Below are 22,086 nucleotides of genomic sequence, written 5' to 3' on the forward strand. Positions count from 1 at the left end.
TTTTACTGTAGTCCCAGAATCCCCATCTGTCCGATCTGAACACCTTGTACTTACTGCCAAGAACATAAAATGCATCTCACATATGCTAATTTCTGTAGATGAAACTTAGCCTAGCCTATATAGCGCTTCATATGTGAGTTATCGTTTTCCAACGTTCAGGGTTCACATGAACAAATGTATTGGTAATAAATATCTCATGTGGAAATAGGGTTGCCACATTTGATTTGTGAAAAACCGGGACATTTGACGCGCCAGCAATATCCTTTCAGAAAGGTGCTCTCTTTTTGCCGAGTTGTTGTATGTTGTATGTCGTTTTTTTGCTGCTGGTTGCTTGTCTGATTTTGTTCTCTCGTCCTCCTCGTCCGTCTCTCCGCCCATTTTATAAAACCGACAAAATAAATACAAAATAAATCAGAAGTATTCGGCGATTACCTCTAGGCTAGTAGCTAGCTGAGCTTTCCTACGGTGGGGTCGTTGAATTGAATGCATGCGCCAGACTGACAGGCCGTGTAGCAGTTGCTAGGTGATAAGGTAATACACATTCGTATTTCTGCTACCAATTCGAAAGAAGTATAGGCATATGGCCAATCGTCGCTGTGTTTTACAAATTTTTACCTGTTTACAGACACGGGATTGGATGTCTAAACCTAAAGAGGAAAAACTGAATAGGAGTAGAACAATCCGGTTTTATTTGGAACATTTAGAAGTACAAAAAACCGGGACAATTCGTGTCCCGGGAAAGACTCATTTAACAGGGCAGTCGCTCAAAAAAGAGGACAATCCCGGGAAAACCAGAACGTGTGGCAACCCTATGTAGAAATGGCTGGTTAAATACATTTTTACGTAGGCTTCCCTATTTTAAATTGCCGAATTCGTCTGTAGGATTTGAGCTACAAAAACAAACTGACGTTTCTCATTCCTGGTAACGTGATTATGCGTTATAATAATACATTTAGCAAAATATTTTTGCATAATTGGGGGGAATTCAAAATCCCTACCATCTCCGCTTTCTGGACTAATGTGTTCGTTTGAAATCCTGTCAACCGGAAGTTATTCAAGGTTCATAATGACGTCTGTGGAAGTTTCCGGGAAATCCTTCCAAAACAAATCCGTAGGAGTCGTTTGACATTCGGTAGTGACTTGCTGTTAACTGTTGAAAAACGCGGATTTGTTAAGAATAATTGAGAGTTTGTTGATAATTCGGTTGTTAACTATATAACAAACAGTGCTGTGTCGCTTAAAAGCTAAAATGGCTTATTACTGTATTGATGTTCAGAAACAGTTGCACACTATTTTGGATACGTTGACAAAAGATGCTGTGGCTGAGATAGGCAAACTTATTGAAGATGGTTCCGCTGTTCTGCGTTTGGAAATTATTCATAGTCAGAAAGAGAACGAAACGCTGAAGATGAGATTGCGGGAGATGGAGAGTGAGCTGAAGACTGCGCGTGAGAACGGGAGGAAAAGAGATGAGTTTAAGGATGTGTTTGCGACGAGGTACTATTTACCCACGGAGGAGGAGGACCGACACTGTGTTGTGGCAGAGCAGGTGAGAGATATTCAAGTTAGTACTCAAGGCTGCGTAAATATCAACGAACACGCCGCGTTGTACTCGTGATTTATCTGGGTTAATGTACGCATATATTTCATAAGTGCAATACACTGTACTTATTTATATTATGTACTTAATTATTGTATTATTATTATTTTTTTTTACGTTGGGTTCGTTTTTGCCTTGAATTTGCTCACATAGCAACTCTCTCTCTCTCTCTCTCTCTCTCTCTCTCTCTCTCTCTCTCTCTCTCAGAGCAGTGAACTCCTCTCTGAATCAGTCATTAAGAAGGAAAGACAGGAGGATCAGGAGAACAGCTTGGGCGGTGATTGGAGGGGGGACATTTTAGGTAACAAAGAATTTACACAAATATGGATAACCTTAAACCTAAAAAGCAAAGAAAACAAAAAAACATATAGGTCACATATTACCACAAGTGGAAAAGGGCAAATACTTATTTTCAATTGTGTGTGTGTGTGTGTGTGTGTGTGTGTGTGTGTGTGTGTGTGTGTGTGTGTGTGTGTGTGTGTGTGTGTGTGCGCGCGTGCGTGCGTATGTGTGCGTGTGTGTGCGTGCGCGTGCGCGTGTGCGCGCGTGTGTGTGCGTGTACGTATGTGTGTATGTGTGTGCGCGTGTGTGTGCGCGTGTGTGCGTGTGTGTGTGTGTGTGCTCCTCCACAGAAGCTGAGAGGAGAGCTGGAGCTGAATGGGACTCCAGGCTGAATCGGGACTCGGAGGCTGAAGTCCAGCCCGGCCCGGTCGCAGCCCCAGAGCAGTTGGGCTGGGCGGAGCCAGACATGCTGCAGGAGGACAGTGAGGAGGCCTATGCAGATTTCTGCTACGCTACCGAGGGGGGTGCGTTTCCTGTCCCAGAGGGGGGTGCGTTTCCTGTCCCAGAGGGGGGCGTGTCGGGGGCAGGGCCCTTTAAACAGGAAGCGGGCATGCAGCCCGTGTGGCCTGAGGAGGCGGGGTCAGGAATAGGCCCCTCCCATCAGGGGGGGTACAGGGAGCAGGCGGAGAGCAGGGTGGGGGCTGGGAGGGCCCGTCCCGTGGGGCGCCAGCAGCAGCTGCTGAGGCCGTGCTTGGGGAGGGTGGGGTCCCTGACTCTGCAGAACGCTGCCGGAAAGTGCCAAAACCTCTCCCCTGTCCAGAGAAACCACAAGAGAGACCGGCAGTTCAGCTGTGCCACCTGCGGGAAAGGCTTCTTCAGAAAGCACCACCTGAATTCTCACCAGAGGACTCACACTGGAGAGAGACCTTACTGCTGCAAGTACTGTGGGAAGGACTACAAGCAATTAAATAATCTTATCAGCCACCAGAGGTGTCACACCGGAGAGAGACCGTACAGTTGTACCGAGTGCGGGAAGTGTTTCCACCGTCTCGATATTCTTAAAACTCACCAGAGGATTCACACGCGGGTGCGAACCTTTGTCTGCTCATTTGCTAATTGCCAGGAAAGCTTTAGTCAGAAAGGTCTGTTGGAGAACCATCAGCTGTTTCATGTTATCTGACTCTGCTTGGAGCAGCCGATTCTCTTGTCTGCCTGGGGAGCAGGTTATCTGTCTGCTGCCCCCTGTCTGTTAAATTCCTCTGAGAGGAAGAGATGGAGACTGATCATATCAAATTATAGGAAGCATATAATGCTTCTAATTGATGCAACCAGCCAACTGTGTCTGCACAAGTGGAAGTGGATCTACTGAAACACACCAGCATTCTGGGGCAAAGGGTCAGTTGTTTTTATTAAGAGTTTTAACTATCTTTTTGATATGCTTGTCTTGCATATGGAAAGCTGTGAATTTTAATTAGCGAAACTGTACCAAGACAATATAGGAAGTCTTTTATCAATGTTGGACTATGAAGAAAACATGGACACTTTGCCCCAGAATACTCACATCGCATCCTGGTGAAACTGTCTGGATGAATAAGTTGGACTCTGGGTCAGTGGGAACAAACTTCACCTTTAAGGGATTGATTTACTACAATCACAGAGCGGATATCGGTGCTTGATAACCTTTTTCATTAAATAAATGAAACGATAATTTAAAAAAATTTGTTTTGGGTTTACTCCGGTTCTCTTCTCAAACTACATTTTGGATTAAGATCTGAAAACATTTGGAGTGGCAGATATGCAGTTAGGAAGGAGGCAAATACTTTTCCAGAGCACCGTAGAACTGATTTTCATCCCCACATTCTTAACACTGAAGTGTAACTTCAGTCCATGTTCCAGATTTGTGAGGGTTCCAGGTTTTACTCACTGCAGTCAACCAGGTGGTGCCATCATGGTGAGACCGGGCTGCCGTGGCCTGTGAACTCGGGCTGGAGGAAGGGCAGCAGGGAGGATGATTGATATAATTATGGGATTAACCGCTGCATGTGTGTGAGTGTAATGTGAGATTAACCGCTGCATGTGTGTGAGGGTAATGTGAGATTAACCGCTGCATGTGTGTGAGTGTAATGTGAGATTACTCGCTGCATGTGTGTGAGGGTAATGTGAGATTACTCGCTGCATGTGTGTGAGGGTAATGTGAGATTAACCGCTGCATGTGTGTGAGTGTAATGTGAGATTACTCGCTGCATGTGTGTGAGTGTAATGTGAGATTAACCGCTGCATGTGTGTGAGTGTAATGTGAGATTAACCGCTGCATGTGTGTGAGTGTAATGTGAGATTACTCGCTGCATGTGTGTGAGGGTAATGTGAGATTACTCGCTGCATGTGTGTGAGTGTAATGTGAGATTAACCGCTGCATGTGTGTGAGTGTAATGTGAGATTAACCGCTGCATGTGTGTGAGTGTAATGTGAGATTACTCGCTGCATGTGTGTGAGTGTAATGTGGAAAAGCTCCAGGGAGCTGTAGCAGCATGTCTAACAGGTGAAGAGAGGGGGTGCACACAACCATGACAGTGACCCTGTACAGACAGCATCCCAACAGGACACAGAACAGCACACCTGAGTGCTCACCTGCAGGGGCAGGGTAAGAGCAGACAGCTCACAGAACGGCTCTGTGGTCCTGAGTTACCCCTCCCACACATCTTTAACTATGGGACTGACTATAACCCCAACCCCAACCCCTCCCACACATCTTTAACTATGGGACTGACTATAACCATAACCCTAACCCTAACCCCAACCCCTCCCACACATCTTTAACTATGGGACTGACTATAACCCCAACCCCTCCCACACATCTTTAACTATGGGACTGATAAAAGCTACATTTGAGCCTCCACTTAAGACAATGACTATCTGAAGCCCAATGTACAAAGGGAGATTATTCCATAGAACAGGAGCTCTGTATGAGACTCTGGGTACCATTGTAAATTCAGAAATACGTGGAATATTAAAATGGCAGCACCTTGTGAGCAGAACAATCCTGGAGGAGAATAAGAGCCTCTACTGATCCCCTCAGTCTCTCTGACACCATTTCCTTGTGGGGGAAATTTTGGGAGGATTTAAAGAGGTGGGGTGGCAGACCACCCCCACACAATCCTGACATACAGAATTTGTCTGACTTGAAATGTGTGTTATTAGTTATTTACATTACTTTGAATAGATATTTGGTGGGCGTGTAGTGAATACATCACTGATAATATATGGTTATTATTTTATTTAATCCAGCCACTTTCAGTCGCTCTGAAGAGCATCTGCTAAATGCCACAACTGTACATGTAACTGGCCTGATGCGGCCTCGTTTCTTAGTTCCCTCCTGGCTTCATAATGCTCTGAATACATCACCATTTGTGTAATTGCACATCCTGATTACAGAGTGTGGCGTTTGTTTTACTTGTGCCTGCAAAATTGCAGATTAATATTTTCTGGAATTTTACCTGAATTTACTGGACGTTTTTCAGCCTTATGATGACATCACTGAAGTATCTCTTCCGTCTCAACAACCAACAGTGCAGATCGCTATCAATATTAGTTCTGATATTGAGAGGTTGACAAAACATATGAATTTAGAATTCCACTCCACATCAATTCATTTCAAATGTTATGATCTGCTCTAGATGCATTTTGCAAAATCCCAAATAAAATCCATCCTAGGGTCCGTGAAAAGCTACAACACCGGCACTAATAGAAAAATAATAATAAAAAAATGAAAGAAAGTCCAATTGATTGTTTAGGCCAAATGTACGATCCCCCTCTCAAAACATTATGCTACTAAAAATTTAAAACGTAAATGAGTGGGGGAACATTACAGTAGGATATGTTTTACGCATAATCACGCACTCAAACCCTCCATTTAGACTCTTAGAAGGATACAAAAACAAAACAAAGAACAAAAAAACCCATTTATGGGATCAAGCACTAGCAAACTAAAAACGCGCGCTATAACAAGCCCATCTGTCACACACGCGCACACACGCGGAAAAGAGGCGCTTTGGCTGCTTTCTCTTCCGCCTCCCTCCTCCCTCCTCCCGAGCTGTTGCTGCACAATGGCGCTGGTATTCACTGCTCTCCGTGTCCTGCTGGGCGTCGTATTCGCGGTCGCAGGTGCTGTCAAACTCACAGACAAGATTTCGGAGGACATCTACGCGCAGATGGTAGGTCTTTGCACATTCTTGATAATTTAACCGATCAGAACGGGACCGACCGACCCCAAAATATCGTGTGGTCTTAACCACCACTCGCTTTGTGTGATTTTTGAGCGCGTTTTTCAAACGCGCAGTGTTTTTTTCATGGACGATAATACCTGAATATTCAGACGTGCGTCCGTATTTTTGCTGTTACTGGTTTAGCAGCAGGCTGTGGTATGAATAAAAACAAACAACGTTTTTCTGATCACATTCGAAAATGAATGGGTTTCACATTGGAAACTGGTTGTGTCGGTTCAGTTATGATTTGAACACAACAGTCCGCCCTACGTATCGCTGGCAAACATGTTGTTTACGCGCTGCAGCAAGCGAACAAAGGGATGTGTTTTTGTCTCATACGCCTGAAATTATTTAATAAACTTAAGTAAATAGCATTGACCCTGAACAAACTGTAGGTATATTGGTTGGTAATTCCAATGTCGATAGACTATAAACACGGCTAACATAAAGCTAAGCATCGGTGATTATGTTTTGAGGTACAGTGTCGATAGCGTAGCTGGGCTGCCATGTTGGCAGTGCTCACCGCTGAAGCTTATGCGGCTGTCACTTTAGTACAGTCTGCTCATGTTATAGCGCCGGCCGAGCTGTAATTTGTTCTGGCCTGTCAATATTTCTATCTTTTGACAAAATGTGCTAACCTAATGTCACATTTATTTAACCCCTGTCTGTAAGGAATGAGACTTGATTGTGTGTACTTAAGGGGCGCGAGGTTTTTGAGCGCTGCTGGTCGCGTCCTTTTGTTGACCTGCCGAGGAACAGAAAGACAGAGGGTAACAGTTTGAAGCCGCGGTGTCAGACTTAGGGCCGTGTGTGTGTGTGTGTGTGTGTGTGTGTGTGTGTGTGAGAGAGACTCAGGGCCGTGTGTGCGCTTGTTTTCAAATCTTCTTTTATGTAATTAGTTCAGATATTTGCTGAATTTTTGCACATAAATGTAAAGTGAAATGTATTACTTGTGTTGTCTAAATAATAACTTACTTATACTCAATACTGCAATTGAATATTTTGGTTCGTGGGGAGGAATTTGAAGTCACAGGATAGCACCAGTGTGTGTAAAAAGCACAGTGACATCAGGAACGCTGTCTCAAGAATGCCGTGGCCTCTCCACAGCGCTCCCAGTTTGTGGACTTATCGTCTGTGTTCCCACTGCGGATCGTGGGCGTGGAGGTGGAGCCTGATGAGTACCTGATGGTGACTGGCTGGGTGGAATTGGTGGGCGGGGTTCTGCTGGCCTTTGGACCCAGACTCCTGCAGGAGATCAGCAACCTGGTGCTGTCCGTCGTCATGATGGGTGAGTGTTCCTGAGCCACGCCCCCTCCTGCAGAACCACGCCCCCTCATGCAGAGCCACACCTCCTCATGCAGAACCACGCCTCCTCATGCAGAGCCACGCCTCCTCAGCCACGCCTCCTCATGCACGCCTCCTCAGCCACGCCCTGCCAGCTGAGCCACACCCTGCCCATGCAGGGACGTGTGCTTTCACATACAGATAGAAGACTTTGCACAGGTGCATGGTGTGTGATCTTGCTGTAGAGGATGTAATTTGCCCGCTCTCTCTCCCGCAGTGGCGATCTTCTCCCTGCTGAAGCTGAAGGAGCCCTTGTTTATGTGCTGTGTTCCGGCCGTGTTCCTGGGGCTCCTGCTGCTGCTCGCCATCCGGGGCCGAGGGCCAGGGGCCAAGAGCAAGAGCCACTGACCGCACACACACACACACCCAGGGGCCACGAGCCACTGACCCCACACACACTCACACACCCAGGGGCCAAGAGCCACTGACCCCACACACACTCACACACCCAGGGGCCAAGAGCAAGAGCCACTGACCCCAAACACACTTAAACACACACACACACAAACTTGTGGGGACCAACAGCTGTTCATTCCAGGGTCTGTCAGCACCTCCGGTGTCCTTTTTAAAAATGCATATTCAGCCTATTCTTATAATCGTGTGTGATCTGAACGCATCAGTAAGAGAAATGCTTATATTATTTTTCAATGCAAAAGGAATAAAAGGTATTGCAGCACTGTGGGTTTATGGGGTTTGATAACTGACTGTAATTTGGTGCTTTTAGAATGGATGGGGGCTCACAGGTCTGCATCGGGGAGCACAGAGCGGGTCAGAGAAGCAGAGTCAGAAGATTTGAAGTCAGAAAGTGTCTGTAAATGTGTAAATGTGTGTGGTGTTCAGTGGGAGGCCTGAAGGCGACACTGAGCCGACAGCTTCAGGTGTGTGCAGTATTCCCCAAACAACCTTACCATAACCTTACCATAACCAAAGCAGCATTCCCCCAACATCACACTGTATTCCATTCAGTGATGTTGGTTCCAAGATGTTTCTACACTGATCAAACTGGAAGAGAAGCTTTCAGTGGGTTAAAAAAAAAACGCTGGCGAAAATGGCGGTGTTTAGGTGTATGAATCATAACAACCTTTCGGGAGTTCTGCTTGGGCTGGCAGTGATTGGTGGTGGTGGGGGGTGGATCCCAAATTCTATGTTTGTTTTGTGAGACTAATGTTTGGACAAAGATAAGGACGGTGCTGAATGAGAGAAAATAATATTCTCACAGAATCCGAAAAGATCATGACAGGAAAGTATTAGTGGAAATGTAATTACATTTGGCTTCGACTAAAACAAATGAATATAAAATGTCACTCCTGCATTTTGAGTTGTTTTTATTTTTGGCTGTTCAGAGGTGGGGGGTGGGGCGATATGTCCACCATGAATGTGTCCCAGTTTAAAAACTGCGCCAGACTTGAGGCTGCGGGCGTGGTCCTCTGCAGGCCTTTCTGAAGCCCAGGCGGGGAAGCTGAATAACTGGTGTACCTGTGTTGTTCTTGCCCAAGTTCATTTGTATTGTAAATATTTTTAGTTTTTGATTAAAAATGCCTGAAAAGAGATTAACAGTTGTTTTCTGGTGTAACTTTTTTGTTACCTGTTGCTGAGGCCTTATCTCTGTGTGTCTGTTCCACTGCAGACTGACCAGGACACACACACACACACACATAGAATTACACTGCCTGTCTCACACACACACACACACACACACACATAGAATTACACTGCCTGTCTCACACACACACACGGAATTACACTAGGTCTCACACACACACCCACAGAATTACACTGCCTGTCTCACACACACACACTCACCCACAGAATTACACTATGTCTGACACACACACACACACACACACACATAAACATTAACACATGTACACAGTCACACATGAACACAATCTCACCCACAGAGAATTATACTGCTTGCCAGATGCATTCCGGTGGAGTTTATTCAATCTAATGTGATGATACTGATATTGTTATAGAAATCAAAAGAACTTTAGCATAAGATTCAACAAGATCTTCTTTTCAATATACATAAGTCTTCATGATGTGTGCTTTAATAGTCCCAAACCCGGCACTCAAGCTTAACTGTGACAGAGCTTCAATCCACCACATTGTTTTGGATGTCTGCTAGGTGGCGCCATTTTCTCCAATTTGCGCATGAAGTCAAAACCTTCAGGTAAATAGAATTTATAGAAGGAGCGTGGCTGCGCATGCTTACTCGGAGGGTCAAGGGCCATGCTGCTCTTGCGCCTGCGCCGCAAGCAATGCCCGAGCGCCTGCGCAACCTCTGCGCGCGGGGAAGGGACATCAATAGAGCCGGGGCTCTCGCGTGCGATTGTGAAAAAGTGAGTATAAACAGCGCAAAGTATTGCAATTAATCGTTGAAAATACGCAGATTCTCTTCAAACAGCAACGACTCTTGTACAAAGCCTTAGCCTACGCATCTGCAAAATATTAAGTATTTTTTTTTTATTAATCTGGTGGTTCGACTTGAAGCCCCCTGCAACCAAGCCGGGGTCGTGTCTCCTGCGCCGCTCGCCTGGATGCTGCTGCAGCAGCGCTGCTCGCCAGTGAGCCGGGTTTCCGTGTGCATGCGATCCGCAGCGTGGCGGAGTAAACCCATACTTTCTCCGTTCCTGCAGCGGGAGTCACGCACAGGACGTAAACATGGCGGAGTCCGAGGAAGCAAAGCGATCGGAGGTGAGAGAATGGTGGGGATCCAGGTCTGTGTGTGAGAGAGAGAAAGGGAGGGGGGTTATAGCAAGGGAGAGGAGGAGGGAGGGGGGGATATGGGACATGGGCGAGCGCACACAGAGTTGGAAGCCAGGAGTTGCCTGGCTGCGGGTGATTTAGCTGTCCAGCTAGCAGCGTAGCTAACTGGAGCCATGGCTCGCTAACTCGACATGAGTGCATTCGCAATATGCCACCACCACTTCTGCAGCTATATTTGTCCCAGACGTAGTCAGCCGCTTGCGAACACAAGGCATTATATATGGATATGGAAAAACTGGCAGCTTGTTGGCCAACTCGAAGATTTGCGTGTCGTGCGTGTGTTGAGGCAGTGCATGCGTGCAGGCAGGCTAACTTACTGAACATCCGAAGTTGCTGGGTGGCGGCGCCTATGCTGGCTGGCTGTCTATTGTAACTCATGGCTGCACGTGAACATTCGTACACAGAGGTGATCTGAAAGTACACAGGCCAATACGGACGTTTCTGGCTTTTCATCGCCTTCACGTTTAGGGTCCCTTAGGGATGGGTGGGAGACTAGCTGCAGTTTAAAACCAGCATCGGAGAACTTACCGCGAGTGAGCGTTCAGATGCTCCGTTTTTTGGCTAGCTAACGCTAAGCAACGGTGTAAAAAACACACTATAGAATTTAAACGTGCTGTAATATTTATACATTTAAATATACGAAACGTGTAATATTTTGAAGGCTAAGCTGGGAATAGGCTTTGCCAAGTCAGTTAGCGTCTCTCAGTAAGATGTCTGCTGTGTGTGTGGACCAGCTACCAGGCGAAATCCCGCGGCCTGCAAAGCTGCCCGACCCAGAACCAGGAGCGCCGTCAGGGGGAGGGGGTGGAGTTAGGACCGTTCCAATGGTCCTGACTGACGGGGGCCGTAAATAGTATTGGGACTGAGGAACGTCTGGGGTGGTGCAGCACTGTCGCGACAGCAGCGCTCTCGCGATGCAAACTCCACTCTCGTATATTGCAATAAGATGAAGTACAGCATGGAAGGTAGTGAATAAGGACCGTGGCAAATGCTTTACGTGTGTCGTGTGTGTGACATCAAACAATTCTGTAAAATTAAAATAATGCAGTTGTGAATATGGATCACATTACATGTAAGGATCATACAAAACCCGTTGAGGTCAGAACTGTAGAATCTCTTCCCATCTTCAAGCGCAAGGGTTTCCCTCTAGGGTCTTTCAGCGCACTTATCCCTGGTTATGGGTATGCACTTTGTTGTACGTCGCTCTGGATAAAAGCGTCTGACAAATGTCATTAATGTAATAAAACGTTTTAATTGGCCTTCCAATGAAAACTTCCTATGATTTTCAGGTTTTGGAGTGGCCCAGGCAGGATATTTTGGGTATTTGCAGAGATCTTTACAATGGGGCATTCCCTTACCCATCCTTTGAAAACATATTGAGAACCAAACGCAGGATTATATTTCATATATGAAGTCTCAAATTGTTTTGATACTTTAATAAGATATTTGAAAGGTGGGAGATAAAAAAAATATTAATATAGCTACTGCTATAACGCAGGATTTAATAATAATAAAAAAAGTTAGCCTGTGAAAGCGTTTGGCATTTCGGTCAAGTTAATCGGTTAACCATGCCCATCCCTATTACAGACACTGTTTCTAAAGTCCTTTTCATGCCATTATTGTACTGCCATATATATGCCGTTACTCTCTTGGATGTCCTTCTGGGGTGAGATTCTAGGCTTTGTAAATTTAGATTTTGAACTTTTAAAGATATTCTGTCCCAGCTGTCCAATGAATAGCAGTTGATTTACGCTTAGAAGGCAACACACAATCACGGGAACTTATTCTGTGTGCCTTGCTTTTGGTGAACTGCCATTGGAATACAGAAGAGGTCCTGATGTGGGCTGGCTGCATGTAGTAGGGGTGTGTGTGATTGTGTATGTTGTAGTGGGCTGTAGTTCTGGGTGTTGATGTTAAATTGTGCTGTAGTTCTGGGTGTGGATGTTGTAGTGTTGTAGTTCTGGGTGTGGAAGTTGTGGTGCTGAAGTTCTGGGTTTGGATGTTGTGTGCTGTAGTTCTGGGTGTGGATGTTGTATTGTGCTGTACTTCTGGGTGTGGATGTTGTCGTGTGCTGTAGTTCTGGGTGTGGATGTTGTATTGTACTGTACTTCTGGGTTTGGATGTTGTTGTGTGCTGTAGTTCTGGGTGTGGTTGCTGTATTGTGCTGTACTTCTGGGTGTGGTTCTGTAACCCAGTGAAGTACTTGGGTTTACAGAATGAATGGTTAAACAAGATAATATATTAATCATAATCTTTATTTAATATTTTTTCATATGGTTTAAGAGTGATTTAATTTTATATTATGCCAGTTGCAGTATAGCTGAGCTACTCATTGATTTCAGATGTTTTTACCTTCATAGATAATGATGGACTTTTATTTTAAAAAAGCAGGAAGTACGTTTTCTAGCTAGACATGCATGAACCAGTTTGAGCCGGTTGAACCAGTGTTGCTTGTTGGTGAAAAAACGTGAATACAGAGAGTTGAGCAGAACGATCAAGAAGATCAGGTTAACTGTCTTTTCTAAATGCTGCAAACGCATCGAATTCCTGTAGCCTTATTACCGGCTTCCATATTCGCTCTGCACTTTATATTCACGAGAGAATTGGAAGCTAACGTTATTATAGCCACCAAAGAAGCCGAAGAGAAGCTAAACAGAACGCAAGGACACTGCAGTGGAAACTCCGGTTTCATCTTTTCTTTTGTATGTGCCTTGCTGAGACTCGGTCAGGTCTTTTGACCACTTCTTTTGATTCCGTCGAGGATCACGTCATTTGATTCTGTCGAGAACCACGACTTTTGATTCCATCAACAACTACCACAGGGACGATCCCGATTTCAATAGATGGCGAGCCACCAAACTTGGATTTCCAGGATTGCGGATCAACCTACTAGAACAGGAGTTTGACCACCATCGGCCTTGTGGTAGGACTGTGCCAGTCAGACTGAGTGGCCCAGTGACACACATACGTGCACGTCATCCTGAGACATTCTCAGATTCAAAGAGCTCTTAGACAAAGCTGACTTGACGAGATCTGACCCCAACGGGTCAGATTCGGATTCCACCTTCGACTCAAGACATTGGACACTTAAAATTCATACGGAGAGACATTCACAAAGTTTATTATTTTGGGCCGCTTGTTATTTTCTGTATATTGTACATGTGTATATGCTGTTGCATAATTTACATACAAGGTTGCAAAGTAGAAGTGGTAACCTTGAAATCACGTGTGGTCGTGGTTATTGTACTTACTTCATACCTTACTCCTTACGAACCTAGCTTATATCTAGAGCACCAACGTCATCCAGGGGTGGGTGTCAGTTGCTGTATTGTGCTGTACTTCTGGGTGTGGATGTTTTTGTGTGCTGTAGTCCTGGGTTTTGATGTTGTCGTGTGCTGTAGTTCTGGGTGTGGATGTTTTGGTGTGCTGTAGTTCTGGGTGTGGATGTTTTGGTGTGCTGTAGTCCTGGGTTTTGATGTTGTCGTGTGCTGTAGTTCTGGGTGTGGATGTTTTGGTGTGCTGTAGTTCTGGGTGTGGATGTTTTGGTGTGCTGTAGTTATGTGTGTGGATGTTTTGGTGTGCTGTAGTCCTGGGTTTTGATGTTGTCGTGTGCTGTAGTTCTGGGTGTGGATGTTTTGGTGTGCTGTAGTTCTGGGTGTGGATGTTTTGGTGTGCTGTAGTTCTGGGTGTGGATGTTTTGGTGTGCTGTAGTTCTGGGTGTGGATGTTTTGGTGTGCTGTAGTTCTGGGTGTGGATGTTTTGGTGTGCTGTAGTTCTGGGTGTGGATGTTTTGGTGTGCTGTAGTTATGTGTGGGGATGTTGTATTGTGCTGACGCCTGGCAACATTGGCTCAGGCGGTAAGAGCTGTTGTCTGGCAATCGGAGGGTCACTGGTTCCGGCTGTGTTTAAGTGTCCCTGAGCAAGACACCTAACCCCCAAATGCTCCTGATGGGCTGGTTGGTGCCTTGCATGGCAGCCAATCTCTGTTAGTGTGTGTGAATGGGTGAATGAGAAGCATCAATTGTACAGCGCTTTGGATAAAGGCGCTATATAAATGCCTGCCTGTTACCATTTAGTTCTGGTTATGTATGTTGGAGTGATGGGGTTGGGTGTGTGTGTGCTGTATGTTCTGCATGTGGTTGTTGTATTCTGCTGAAGTTCTGGGTGTGGATGTTTTAGTGCTGTAGTTCTGGCTGTGGTTGCTGTATTGTGCTGTAGTTCTGGGTTTGGATGTTTTAGTGCTGTAGTTCTGGGTGTGAATGTTGTATTGTGCTGTAGTTCTGGGTGTGGATGTTTTAGTGCTGTAGTTCTGGGTGTGAATGTTGTATTGTGCTGTAGTTCTGGGTGTGGTTGTTGTCGTGTGCTGTCATTCTGGGTGTGGATGTTGTCGTGTGAGATGGAAAAGCTGTAATGGGCTGATGTGGCTTGGTTTGATGGGCTGAGATTTGTGTTCTGTTTCACAGAGTGACCTGGACGAGCAGCGGCAGTTTGGGGAGATGTCCGGCAGACGGACGCTGGGAGGTACGGTATGGTGGGGGTGGGGGGGGAGAGGGGAGAGGGTGCGGTGTGGAGACGGCCGGGTATGGTGTGCTCCCTAGCCTGCTTGTGTTCCTTGAGTGCTTTTCCTTCCTTTATGCTCTCTTCTCCATCCATTCCTCTCTCTCTCCCTCCTTTCCTCCCTCCCTCTCTCCCTTCGTCCCTGCATCCCTCCCCAGGAGTGGGGGACAGTATCCGTGGGCTGCAGTTCAGCAGTGATGATGAGGAGGGAGGAGGAAGATTGAGGCCGGCCCCACGGTGCTCAGAGGGGGAGGCACACAGCTCGCTGGGAGAGGCGGAGGAGGAGCTGGACGGGGCTCCGGTGATCCGAGCCGATGATGAGGATGAGGAAGAGGCGGACTGGGGCATGGACACGGGCGAGGCCGTCGCTGAGGAGATGGACAGGCGGGAGGACCTGCGCTCCGAGCCTCCGAGCGAGGGGTCTGAGACGAGCACGCACTCAGACTCTGGCCCCGGAACAGGTGAGTTACCTGGGAGCCTACCGGTGCTGTTCCTGCAGGGTGGGGGGTGGATGTGACAGGTTAAGTGAGGAGGGGGGTGGGTGTGACAGGTTAAGTGAGGAGGGGGGTGGATGTGACCGGTTAAGTGAGGAGGGGGGTGGATGTGACAGGTTAAGTGAGGAGGGGGTTGGATGTGACCGGTTAAGTGAGGAGGGGGGTGGATGTGACAGGTTAAGTGAGGAGGGGGTTGGATGTGACAGGTTAAGTGAGGAGGGGGGTGGATGTGACAGGTTAAGTGAGGAGGGGGGTGGGTGTGACAGGTTAAGTGAGGACCGGGGGTGGATGTGACAGGTTAAGTGAGGAGGGGGGTGGGTGTGACAGGTTAAGTGAGGAGGGGGGTGGATGTGACCGGTTAAGTGAGGAGGGGGGTGGATGTGACAGGTTAAGTGAGGAGGGGGTTGGATGTGACAGGTTAAGTGAGGAGGGGGGTGGATGTGACAGGTTAAGTGAGGAGGGGGGTGGATGTGACAGGTTAAGTGAGGAGGGGGTTGGATGTGACAGGTTAAGTGAGGAGGGGGTTGGATGTGACAGGTTAAGTGAGGAGGGGGTTGGATGTGACAGGTTAAGTGAGGAGGGGGGTGGATGTGACGGGTTAAGTGAGGAGGGGGGTGGATGTGACAGAGGAGGAGGGGGAAGCAGTGCATGAGGCTGGGAGGGAGGTTGTTCATCCTGCTCCACTGTTTCCCCGGGGCGCCCCAGGGGCTGATGTGGAGATGAGCCCTGTTGAGGAGTCCCAGGACACCGCTGTCTCGACTGAACCCCGCCTGGGTAAGAGCACGTCCTCAGGCCAGCCCGCCCACACGGTGCTGGTTCCTGTCAAACGCCGGTGTGTGTTCATTTGGGTGACTGGCGGGTGTGTGTGTTCATTTGGGTGACTGGCAGGTGTGTGTGTTCATTTGGGTGACTGGCAGGTGTGTGTGTTCATTTGGGTGACTGGCAGGTGTGTGTGTTCATTTGGGTGACTGGCAGGTGTGTGTGTTCATTTGGGTGACTGGCAGGTGTGTGTGTTCATTTGGGTGACTGGCAGGTGTGTGTGTTCATTTGGGTGACTGGCGGGTGTGTGTGTTCATTTGGGTGACTGGCGGGTGTGTGTGTTCATTTGGGTGACTGGCAGGTGTGTGTGTTCATTTGGGTGACTGGCGGGTGTGTGTGTTCATTTGGGTGACTGGCAGGTGTGTGTGTTCATTTGGGTGACTGGCAGGTGTGTGTGTTCATTTGGGTGACTGGCAGGTGTGTGTGTTCATTTGGGTGACTGGCAGGTGTGTGTGTTCATTTGGGTGACTGGCAGGTGTGTGTGTTCATTTGGGTGACTGGCAGGTGTGTGTGTTAATTTGGGTGGCTGGCGGGTGTCTGTTTTGTTGAATGGCGGGTGTGTGTTTGGTTGAATGGCGGTGGTTGAATAGCGGTGGTTGAATAGCGGTGTGTGTTTTCGGGCAGGTGGAGCAGTCCCGTGTGAATCTCGGGAGACCGGGCACCAGGCGGGGGACACACCTGTGAGTATCTCACCTCTGACCTGCTGACTTCCACAGTCAGGATTAGAGTTTGCAGGGTAACTGCATTGACTACTAAAACCCAGAACATCCTTTTTACTTTATTTGGGTGGGGTCTGGGTTTCACTCAGTGCAGTTATCCGACTAACTCTATAATCCTGTTCTGTGAAACTGGGCCCTGCTGAGTGGGGTTTTCACACCATGTTGTCCCTTAACTCTGCAAACTTACCTCCGCCCCCTCACCCCCCCACAGACACCTCCGCCCCCTCTCCCCCCCACAGACACCACCGCCCCCTCTCCCCCCCCACAGACACCTCCGCCCCCTCTCCACCCCACAGACACCTCCGCCCCCTCTCCCCCCCACAGACACCTCCGCCCCCTCTCCCCCCCACAGACACCTCCGCCCCCCTCCCCCCCACAGACACCTCCGCCCCCTCTCCCCCCCACAGACACCTCCGCCCCCCCACAGACACCTCCGCCCCCTCTCCCCCCCACAGACACCACCGCCCCCTCACCCCCCCACAGACACCACCGCCCCCTCACCCCCCCACAGACACCTCCGCCCCCTCTCCCCCCCACAGACACCTCCGCCCCCTCTCCCCCCCACAGACACATCCGCCCCCTCTCCCCCCCACAGAGACCACCGCCCCCTCACCCCCCCACAGACACCTCCGCCCCCTCACCCCCCCACAGACACCACCGCCCCCTCACCCCCCCACAGACACCACCGCCCCCTCACCCCCCCACAGACACCTCCGCCCCCTCTCCCCCCCACAGACACCTCCGCCCCCTCTCCACCCCACAGACACCTCCGCCCCCTCACCCCCCCACAGACACCACCGCCCCCTCACCCCCCCACAGACACCTCCGCCCCCTCACCCCCCCACAGACACCTCCGCCCCCTCTCCCCCCCACAGACATCTCCGCCCCCTCACCCCCCCACAGACACCTCCGCCCCCTCACCCCCCCACAGACACCTCCGCCCCCTCACCCCCCCACAGAGACCCCCCTCCTCACCCCCCCACAGAGACCCCCCTCCTCACCCCCTCACCCCTCACAGTGAAAAATGAATCAAAAGAAACGATTGATCAGTTTTCTGTGGATAAATGAGTTCCTGAACTGACCGTTTCTCTCGTCCGCAGGAGACGGAGAGTGGCAGCAGAGAGGGCGGCTGCCTCTTCCCTCCCGTGGACATCAAAGATGAGCCGATAGACGAGGAGTATGACCGCGCCCTCGCGCCCCAGCCCCCGCCCCCACCCAAGCGCATCAAAGATGAACCCGAAGCTTCAGAGGTCAGTCTTGGGTCATGACCCTCGGCCCTGTCACTTCCTGCAATCCCAGCCTCCCACCACCTGCCCTAATGTCACATTCATTCAATGTCACATTCTGCGCTGTGAATAGGCTGTGTGACGTTGATGGGATGTTGATGGGGTGTTGATGGGATGTTGGTGTAGCGTTGATGGGATGTTGATGGGATGTTGGTGTAGCGTTGATGGGATGTTGATGGGATGTTGGTGTAACGTTGATGGGATGTTGATGGGATGTTGATGGGATGTTGGTGTAGCGTTGATGGGATGTTGATGGGATGTTGATGGGATGTTGGTGTAGCGTTGATGGGATGTTGATGGGATGTTGGTGTAACGTTGATGGGATGTTGATGGGATGTTGGTGTAGCGTTGATGGGATGTTGATGGGATGTTGGTGTAACGTTGATGGGATGTTGATGGGATGTTGGTGTAGCGTTGATGGGATGTTGATGGGATGTTGATGGGATGTTGGTGTAACGTTGATGGGATGTTGATGGGATGTTGGTGTAGCGTTGATGGGATGTTGATGGGATGTTGGTGTAGCGTTGATGGGATGTTGATGGGATGTTGGTGTAACGTTGATGGGATGTTGATGGGATGTTGATGGGATGTTGGTGTAGCGTTGATGGGATGTTGATGGGATGTTGGTGTAACGTTGATGGGATGTTGATGGGATGTTGGTGTAGCGTTGATGGGATGTTGATGGGATGTTGGTGTAGCGTTGATGGGATGTTGATGGGATGTTGGTGTAGCGTTGATGGGATGTTGATGGGATGTTGATGGGATGTTGGTGTAGCGTTGATGGGATGTTGATGGGATGTTGGTGTAACGTTGATGGGATGTTGATGGGATGTTGGTGTAGCGTTGATGGGATGTTGGTGTAACGTTGATGGGATGTTGATGGGATGTTGGTGTAACGTTGATGGGATGTTGATGGGATGTTGATGGGATGTTGATGGGGTGTTGATGGGATGTTGGTGTAGCGTTGATGGGATGTTGATGGGATGTTGGTGTAGCGTTGATGGGATGTTGATGGGATGTTGGTGTAGCGTTGATGGGATGTTGATGGGATGTTGGTGTAACGTTGATGGGATGTTGATGGGATGTTGATGGGGCATTTCAGGAGTTGGTCCAGCACCAAAAAACGTTGGAGGAACTGAGGATCAGCTCGGTGTTCTCTGTCGGGGGAAACTCCACCTCCCCCTCAGGTGAGTGTGAATGTAACTGAGTGAGAGGTTAAGGTATGGTGTGTGTGTGTGTGTGAGGTGTATGATGTGTGTGAGGTGTAAGGTATGATATGTGAGAGTGAGTGGTATGGTGTGTGTATGATGTGTGTGAGGTGTAAGGTATGTGTGTGTGTGTGTGTGCGTCTGTGCGTATGCGTGTGCGCGTGCGTCCGTGCGTATGTGCGTGCGTGCATGCGTGTGTATGCGGGTGTGCGCGTGTGTGTGTGCATGTGTGTGTTTGTGTGCGTATGCGTGTGTGTGCGCGCGTGTTTATTTGTGTGTAACCGCTCTCTTCCTCTCAGCTCCAGCTGGCCCTCCTCAGCCCTCTCTCTCTGGGGGGGGGCGGGGTGCATCCAGAGGGGGGCGGACGGACACGCCCCCGGCCCCGCCCCCGGGCCCCGCCCCGCCCCCCCGCAGCTCCACGCCCAGCGGGGGGGTGCGTGCGTCCTGCTCGGGCTGCTGCAAGGTGCTGCAGAAGGGCCAGACCGCCTTCCAGCGCAAGGGCTCCTCCCAGCTCTTCTGCTCCACCGTCTGCCTCACGGGCTGCACCCTGCCCCCCGCCCCCCTCAAGCCCCCCGCCCCCCGCAAGACCTGCCACTACTGCCTCAAGTCAGTGCCCGGCACGCTAAACTTACTCCTGCACATATCTCAAAGCATGTAACACTCCCCCATGCATCTCTAGTCCCTCTCCACCAGGTTCGCTTCATGCTGAATCATACCCAGGACTCAGTAGTCATTCAGTAAACAAAAGATATTGCATTATCCGTTTTCAGCCATATCGCCCCGAGCTAGTCTGTTGTCGTCCTACTGATTAAGAACGACATCCAGCTAACATATTGGCTAAAGTGTGGTGTGAGGTACTGCAGTTTTGACCCAAGAACATATTCTGTTTTTTGCACAAATTAAGCCAGCCAGGTATGCACATTTAAATCTCATCTGTCGCCAAAAAACAAGTTCTGACTCACAACAGCGGAACCCCTATTATTTCCTAACGATCAGGATTAGACCTGAAGAATACAGATAAGAATATTCTAGATAAGTGCAAATTTAATTTTTTGTACTTTGATATTTTCTTCAAATCAACGCATCACACGTGCAGGAAAAGGAAAGGAGAATGTCTTTTTTACTTGTATGCATTTTTTTTTCTCTGCCTGTCCCATGCCCTGTTTCCATCTCCAGAGAGATCCAGAACCCCAAGGATGTGATCATCGCTCCGGTGGACGCCAGCGGCACGGTGAAGGACTTCTGCAGCCAGGCGTGCCTGTCCTCGTTCGGCGTGAAACGCACCCGCAAACCGCCGCCCGAAACCACCGCCATCCGCTGCAGCGTGTGCAAGAAGACCGCCACGGTGAGGGGTGAGGGGTGAGGGGTCAGGAGTGGGGGAGTGTGGTACGGGCTCCTAAAGAGCTTATCCTCCCCTCGGTTGGAAGACGTGCTCAAAGCCTCCGTCTATCCCGTTCTGTGTGTCTGTCCCGTTCTGTGTGTCTATCCCGTTCTGTGTGTCTGTCCCGTTCTGTGTGTCTGTCCCGTTCTGTGTGTCTATCCCGTTCTGTGTGTCTGTCCCGTTCTGTGTGTCTATCCCGTTCTGTGTGTCTATCCCGTTCTGTGTGTCTGTCCCGTTCTGTGTGTCTATCCCGTTCTGTGTGTCTGTCCCGTTCTGTGTGTCTGTCCCGTTCTGTGTGTCTATCCCGTTCTGTGTGTCTGTCCCGTTCTGTGTGTCTATCCCGTTCTGTGTGTCTGTCCCGTTCTGTGTGTCTATCCCGTTCTGAACAGAAAGACGGTAAAATGAGTGCAGCTGTTGCCTGGCAACCTGAGCTCACTGGGAATGTTGCCATCACTGGGAAACTGTTTTACCTGTTCAGTTTGCTACTGAATCGTTCATCTTTAACCAATCAGATGGCTCATCAGGAGCAGGTGGATGGGGTCAGAGGGATTGTGGGTGGGATCAGGAGCAGGTGGGTGGGGTCAGAGGGATTGTGGGTGGGATCAGGAGCAGGTGGGTGGGGTCAGAGGGATCGTGGGTGGGATCAGGAGCAGGTGGGTGGGGTCAGAGGGATTGTGGGTGGGATCAGGAGCAGGTGGATGGGGTCAGAGGGATTGTGGGTGGGATCAGGAGCAGGTGGATGGGGTCAGAGGGATTGTGGGTGGGATCAGGAGCAGGTGGGTGGAGGCAGAGGGATTGTGGGTGGGATCAGGAGCAGGTGGGTGGGGTCAGAGGGATTGTGGGTGGGATCAGGAGCAGGTGGGTGGGGTCAGAGGGATTGTGGGTGGGATCAGGAGCAGGTGGGTGGAGGCAGAGGGATTGTGGGTGGGATCAGGAGCAGGTGGGTGGAGGCAGAGGGATTGTGGGTGGGATCAGGAGCAGGTGGGTGGAGGCAGAGGGATTGTGGGTGGGATCAGGAGCAGGTGGGTGGAGGCAGAGGGATTGTGGGTGGGATCAGGAGCAGGTGGGTGGAGGCAGAGGGATTGTGGGTGGGATCAGGAGCAGGTGGATGGGGTCAGAGGGATTGTGGGTGGGATCAGGAGCAGGTGGGTGGGGTCAGAGGGATTGTGGGTGGGATCAGGAGCAGGTGGGTGGGGTCAGAGGGATTGTGGGTGGGATCAGGAGCAGGTGGGTGGAGGCAGAGGGATTGTGGGTGGGATCAGGAGCAGGTGGGTGGGGTCAGAGGGATTGTGGGTGGGATCAGGAGCAGGTGGGTGGGGTCAGAGGGATTGTGGGTGGGATCAGGAGCAGGTGGGTGGAGGCAGA

At 49.6% G+C, this 22,086-nt stretch overlaps 3 protein-coding genes across 6 annotated transcripts in view; all 3 read left to right on the forward strand.

Moving 5' to 3' along the window:
* Positions 1–432: 432 nt before the first annotated feature.
* On the forward strand, positions 433–3,600 carry LOC133134543 (zinc finger protein 467-like). 4 transcript variants are annotated; one of them, XM_061250754.1, is made up of 4 exons: positions 433–531; positions 1,384–1,549; positions 1,808–1,901; positions 2,233–3,600. In XM_061250754.1, exons 2-4 carry the CDS (start codon positions 1,409–1,411, stop codon positions 3,060–3,062), a joined length of 1,065 nt encoding a protein of 354 aa, XP_061106738.1. In that variant the 5' UTR covers positions 433–531; positions 1,384–1,408; the 3' UTR covers positions 3,063–3,600. The 4 variants fall into 4 exon arrangements, with proteins under 4 accessions (XP_061106738.1, XP_061106750.1, XP_061106730.1 ...); XM_061250766.1 differs by having other exon boundaries at positions 1,813–1,901; XM_061250746.1 differs by lacking the exon at positions 433–531 and having other exon boundaries at positions 1,111–1,549.
* Positions 3,601–5,898: 2,298 nt separating this feature from the next.
* Positions 5,899–9,042, forward strand: LOC133134604 (transmembrane protein 35B-like). The gene is made up of 3 exons (XM_061250818.1): positions 5,899–6,093; positions 7,252–7,432; positions 7,706–9,042. The coding sequence occupies exons 1-3, from the start codon at positions 5,986–5,988 to the stop codon at positions 7,834–7,836; spliced, it is 420 nt and encodes a 139-aa protein (XP_061106802.1). The 5' UTR covers positions 5,899–5,985; the 3' UTR covers positions 7,837–9,042.
* Positions 9,043–9,697: 655 nt separating this feature from the next.
* The window catches only part of LOC133108596 (uncharacterized), a 51,889-nt gene continuing 39,500 nt past the window's right edge, over positions 9,698–22,086 (forward strand). Inside the window, exons 1-10 of the mRNA XM_061218235.1 lie at positions 9,698–9,830; positions 10,128–10,185; positions 14,721–14,778; positions 14,973–15,275; positions 16,014–16,082; positions 16,752–16,807; positions 17,947–18,096; positions 19,235–19,319; positions 19,640–19,946; positions 20,517–20,685. Coding sequence (XP_061074219.1) covers positions 9,721–9,830; positions 10,128–10,185; positions 14,721–14,778; positions 14,973–15,275; positions 16,014–16,082; positions 16,752–16,807; positions 17,947–18,096; positions 19,235–19,319; positions 19,640–19,946; positions 20,517–20,685 — 1,365 coding nt within the window. The 5' untranslated portion in view covers positions 9,698–9,720. The remainder of the gene's footprint in view (positions 9,831–10,127; positions 10,186–14,720; positions 14,779–14,972; positions 15,276–16,013; positions 16,083–16,751; positions 16,808–17,946; positions 18,097–19,234; positions 19,320–19,639; positions 19,947–20,516; positions 20,686–22,086) is intronic.

This window comes from Conger conger, chromosome 1, assembly GCF_963514075.1.
Source record: "Conger conger chromosome 1, fConCon1.1, whole genome shotgun sequence".
Lineage (NCBI taxonomy): Eukaryota > Metazoa > Chordata > Actinopteri > Anguilliformes > Congridae > Conger > Conger conger.